The sequence below is a fragment of the Gobio gobio genome (assembly GCF_949357685.1).
Source record: "Gobio gobio genome assembly, chromosome: 21".
Taxonomy (NCBI): Eukaryota; Metazoa; Chordata; class Actinopteri; order Cypriniformes; family Gobionidae; genus Gobio; species Gobio gobio.
The window spans coordinates 36,848,000-36,854,031 of NC_137117.1; the positions used below are offsets into that span (position 1 = coordinate 36,848,000).

Below are 6,032 nucleotides of genomic sequence, written 5' to 3' on the forward strand. Positions count from 1 at the left end.
TGAACTACCGCTGGATGTGAATTGCGCTCAAAAAACGCTAACTCTTCACCGACCAGCTGACATAAACCATACTTTCAATAAACGGGAAACAAATCCTATCCAGTTATTAAGTGTTTTCTGTGTGTTGACAAATCTTTCGCGATGTTCTAACAGACGGGATTCACACACAACGCGTCTGCTAGTGTCCGATTCGCGACCTAATGACTCCTTTGAATCGAATCATTTTAACGACTGGTTAGAACAACTGAACTGTCCAACACTGAACTCACGAATCAGTTGAATCATTTACTCTGAACATCTGAAATGAGAACACAAGTGTGCTCACCCAATTTAGCAAGAGTGGATTGTAAGAATTAGTTTGAATTATCCACAGTCTTTCAGCTTATTTCTGTTGACAATGTGTAGTAAATAAATAGCCTAAAATCATTTAGTTTAGAATGGAGTGAGGTGAAACCAGAACAAAGTTGTTATTAGCTAGCTGATAATTTTATGAAATTGTATATGGCAGAAAATTAGGCTATTTGTTATTTTTTTTAATACTATTTTTTAATATTGACATGGTTATATACCAAAACAATTATTTGTAAATAGTGTAAAAATGAGGAACAAAAGAAACAAAAATCAAGGTATCGAAATAAGATAAGCAAAAATTACAAACTGTTTCTTTGAATTTATTTTAAATGTATTGTCAGTATTGTGCTTGCAGATCACGTGGGTAGGGTACTTTTTACTGTGTATGTGTGGATGACCATGTCGGTCAGCCACCGCCGAAGACCATTTTTGACCCAGGAAAAACCCTGTCAGTGGCTCTGAAGATGACGTTCATGTTCTCGTATGAGAGGCAGAGATGGAAACATGCGACCGTCACGCGCGATTCTGAGTGAGAGTGTGTGAGGTAAACCCATAGACTGTAAACCGTGCGTCTACGCATTCATTCGCACAGAGACACAGACACGCATGATTCGTATTTAAATGGTCTTTTTGTGGTTTAATATTCACAGACACTATATCACAATATGCATTCTAAGGTACTGAAATTTGGTACGATTGATTTAATGTGAATCGGTACTCTGTAGTACCGACGTAATTTGGTCGGTGCCCTTAAAAGTACTCAGTTCGGTACCCAACCCTAATTACACAGTAATTTTATTTCACAGCAGTAGCGAAAATAGCTTGAAATGTGATGAGTTTCTCTCTTTTGTTCTCCATTCGGACATCTGTGAACCCAGAGGACTGCAGCGCTTCCATGTAGACCTCAGGACGCCAGCTCTCCCCGCTTAACATGTTCTTTGAGGCTACTTTTTTAACACTCTCTAGTCTGAGAGTCGTAACCATAATTCCACCTGGGGAACAGAGAATAATTTGTTTTGAATATTAAAAAAATTGTGTGAGAGTGACATGTCTGAAAGACTAGGTCCACAGCTTAATTCTCAAATCATGCTCACATGAATCATCAGGTAAACTTGTGAACTACATGGTGTCATTAATGCAAAAGCATTATCATACCAATTGAAATGGAATTTTCACTCCAATTCTATAAAAAAAAATTCTTGTTGTCTGTCTAGGCAACCGCACCGACTTTGAATGCACCCCTCATAATGCGATTGTAATAAGATGTAGGTAATATTGAGATTAAACTTTACCTCATGAGTTATTTTCAATGACTTTAAAAACCAATGATTTCATAAAGACCACATACAAGAGCATTATCAGAACGGCGTTGTACTTGTAAAATTGGGATTGGTCACAAGTTATACAGTGAAAAAAAGAAGTGAAAAAGTCTACATTTATGTTATAACGTCTTTCTTCTATCCATTCAAATCAGGAATTCTTAACTCTGGCCATCGAGGTCCACTTTCCAGCAGGGTTTAGCTCCAACCCTAATCAAACACACCTAAAGAAGCACAAGGTCTTCAGGATGACTAGGAAGTTGTCGAGGTGAGTTTGATCAAGGTTGGAGGTAAACTCTGCAGGAAAGTGGACCTCAACTCAGATTTGGGAACCCCTGATTTAGGGGCCATTTACACAACACCATTTTTAACTAAAAATGGAAAACGTTTTGGTCATTAATTTGCACTGCAACATTTTGAAAACCATAGCATTATTGTCTCTGTGTAAACTACAAAAAATGTGAATTTATGAAAACGGTGACATAATGCGTATGCATATTACATGTTCAGTCTATCCACCTTTTTCCTACGTCCCATGATGTTTTGCGCTAATTATGGGAGTAACTTCATTTAAACTATAAAAAAGCGAAAAATTTGCTCAATGGGCCTCATTCATGAAACACGTGCAGAACACAAGACGCTCTGATGTAAATTTTTGGATTCCTGAAATTGTTTGTATTTTCAAAATGTTAGTTGATATGAAAGTGCCTACCACATGGAAATGGAGCGTAAAGCTTTAGAAAGTTCTGTGCTCTTTTATGCTGCAATCACACCGAATGCGAATAGAGCGTCTGGCGCGAGTGATTGACATGTTAAAGGTCCCATGGCATGAAATTTTCATTTTATGAGGTATTTCAACATTAATATGAGTTCCCCTAGCCTGAATATTGTCCCCAAGTGGATAGAAATGTTGATCGGTGTAAAACCGAGTTCTGGCTGTCTTTCTCTGCCTTTGAGAAAATGACAGGCCAGACGAGCCAATCCTAAAGTCTCCTGGTTTGACGTCCAAGCAGGAACGGTTACCTCCCTTTCCTCCGCCCAGAGAATCTGGCACGCCCATGCAAACGCTTGAGAGATCATGGGTTGTGAACGAGTGAATACTGGCAGTTTCTCAGTGTTTGGATGTACAAATGAAAACAGAAGTCTTTTTTCAGTTCCTTCTGATCTGTGATCAGTGATTTCTTATGTGTAGCTAATTATTTATTATTCGTGTACACACTGCGGCTTCTCTCTCTCCCGACAGAACGGTGTTTTCGTGTTTTCTATCTTGTGAGTCAGTGTTTTTGTACGTCCTCGTCGCGTCTATCTGTTCTTAAATGTGCATACAGTCGGGAGTTTCTGCTTAACATCGGCAGAGCCACATCTTTAGAGATAAACCTCACGCACGCCGAAGCTCGGCCTTCAACATCATTAAGTTGTTTTTCCTCAGTCAAATGCACACAAAATTATGTCAAAAATGTCAATCTTTAGTGAGTAGTCACAAACACAGTTGGTTATGTCTTTCGCGGATATAAATAGTGCAATAGTATGCGTGCAAATATTATGAGGTCTAAACGTCACTGGTTGAAACGAACGCTGGAGATTTCTTTATATTTAAACGATACGATCTTATGTATGTGTGTTAATCAGTGTTGAAAGAAAAATTTCTAAATTAGATCGTTAGAATTATGCACTCACCTTTCGATCTCTTAATGTCTTACAAGTCAGGAATTAAGTGACCGATGCTTGGCAAGGTTTGATGGTTCTTCAGCAGTTTTATAAGCAAAGTAATTCCAAATTTCACATCTACTCCTCTCTTTATTAATGAGTTTTGTGCGTGTTGAGTGAGATTCAACTGCTGTATTCATCTTGTTCTGTTGCCACATTTGCCGGTTTCACGTCAGTATGGGTAGCGCGCTGCCACCTAGCGGTGAACTTCGGAACAGCAGCATATACCGAAATGAGCAAAATCATATCGTACCGTTTGAAATAAAATATATACCGGTATTTTTCCAGTACCGGTCTACTGCACATCCCTAGTTGACGCAGACGCGATTCCGCCTCGTTGGCGCGAATGACGCGAAATTGAGCGTCTTGCGCGGTTCACGCGTTATGCGCGAGTGGTGTTTTTTGTGCATTCACGCATTTGAAAAAGCTTGCAGGATGATGCTTCCCCTCTTTTCATCAGTCATTTTAGTGGCTGTTTTAGCTCATGTTGGACTTTCTCCATAGTGTTTTACTACATTCTCAATAGAATTCCAATGGGACACATTTTACCATCAGCGTCGCATAGGGACGGCTCGTGCAAATTTGTTTTCGTCCACACGAGCGTGCGGCAAAAATTACATCATCCCGGAGTGGGCCGTCCAAAGATTTAAGGTGTGTTCAACTTGGTGCGGCACTGCGTATAAAGATTATGTATGACATCAAAGTAACGCAAGCATGTCGTACAACGATTGGTCTGCACACCGCCTCTCAAAAGGCCATTACATACTCCGCAAGAACAGAGAAAAAGGTTCTCGCTCCCAGGGCTGCGAGAACAAAATGACGTCATTTTGTTCTCGCAGCCCTGGTTTGGGAGTTCTCGCCGCTTGTTCTTGACACAGCGTCTGAGCAGAACTTTTTTCTTGTGGGTGTCCAAGAATTATTCTGTGATTGGTCAGAAATGTACAGTGGGCGGGGTTAAGCTTGGTACATACTCCACAAGAACAAAGAAATGTGTTCGTTTTCTCGAGGTGGCAAGAACAACGTTCGTTCAGGTCATGACATTCCATACCTCACGAGAAAAGCAGGTGACCAACATTTCCGTTTCTCCGCATTTAAATTTCTGACCAATCACACAACAGTTCTCGGACACCCACAAGAAGAAAGTTCTGCTCAGCCGATGTGTCGAGAACAAGCTGCAAGAACTCCCAAAACCAGGGCTTGCAGAGTATGTAACGGCCTTTAATGCGGAGAAGCGGAAATGTTCGGCACCTGCTTCGGCACGTGAAGTATGATGTCCCAGCCAGAACGAACTTTGTTCTTGTTCTTGCCACCTCGAAAAAAACCAAACACATTTCTTTGTTCTTGTGGAGCTATGTACCAAGCTCGAACACACACCTCTTGATTAGCTGGTTCAGGTGTGTTCAATTTGAAGCTTTAGAGCAGTTGCCATCCAGTTTGACACCCCCCTTCTATGGCATTGCCGCAAATAACCCTTTTTGGATTCCTTTATTTTTAAGAGTGTAAGACGGACAAATATGTCCCCCTTAAGAACAGTGTGAATGTATTGCTAAATTGTAACATATTTAGAGAGGAGTTTATCATGTAGGCTACATGATGATGTTGATGCAAAAATAAATAACATTTGCTTATTAAGTTGTTAGAGCACAATAAAGAAAATCATGAAATCATGTCCTACTATTGCTGTTTACGTAATCTCTCGATATCTCTTTTTACTTAAAATTATAAAATAAAAATAAAAATTATCTACAAATCTAAATGAACCGTCCACAAATCCAGCAGACCCTGTTAGTCTCATTCACTTCTTAATTTTTTGTGACAACTTAAAGTTTGCTTAAAATAAACACATTGTTTTTGGTTTAGAGATTTTCACTCACGTTCTTGTGATCTCACCTGGTTTTATCACTCTGTGAATCGCTCTCACTCCCGCATTCAGATCCGGCCAGAAGTAATAACAGTTACAGTGAAACACCTTGTCAACAGTGTTTTCCTCTATTGGCATGGCCACCAAATCACTGAAATACAACACAGTCTTTCCTCTGGAGATCTGCTCCATCATGCGCTTACTGGCCATCTGGTGCATGTATTGTGAGTAGTCCACACCGAGCAGTTTCCCTCTGGGGCCCGTGAGGAGCTGCGAGGCCGCCTGCAGGCCGAAGCCCGGCCCGTGACCCAGCTCCAGCACCGTGTCGTTGGGTTGGATGTTACACAATTTCACTGCATTCTCCTCCAAAATCTGATTGTGCCATTTAAAGAACTTGCTCACCAACCATCCAGTTAGAGAATATGTGGGGTGACCCAGCTGTTTGCCCAATTTGTTAAACAGCATTTCTAGACACGCAAAACAAAAGAGTTATTTATTTTACACATGAACATTCATTATGACCAAAGCAGAATTTAATGCAATTCACATGATTTCATACAAATAGCACACAATACTAATAATTCAGAAATAACAGAAATACTAATAATTCAGACAGTGAAAATTTACTGGAGTAGCAATAATGTAGTAGGCTACTTTAAAAAGTGAACGAAAACACCTTTTAGACATTTATATTTAAAAACGAAAACATTTAAAATTATGCATTTGTGAGAAAGTAAGTACAATTTATGCATATATATATATACACATCGATCAGGCATTACATTATAACAGGT

At 39.8% G+C, this 6,032-nt stretch overlaps 1 protein-coding gene across 1 annotated transcript; it reads right to left on the reverse strand.

The window, feature by feature from the left end:
- Positions 1-1,146: 1,146 nt before the first annotated feature.
- On the reverse strand, positions 1,147-5,703 carry LOC307117211 (putative methyltransferase YdaC; the record flags this gene model as incomplete). Its single annotated transcript, XM_079802003.1, has 2 exons — positions 1,147-1,343; positions 5,268-5,703. 2 exons carry the CDS (start codon positions 5,701-5,703, stop codon positions 1,147-1,149), a joined length of 633 nt encoding a protein of 210 aa, XP_079658129.1.
- Between the last annotated feature and the right edge of the window lie 329 nt (positions 5,704-6,032).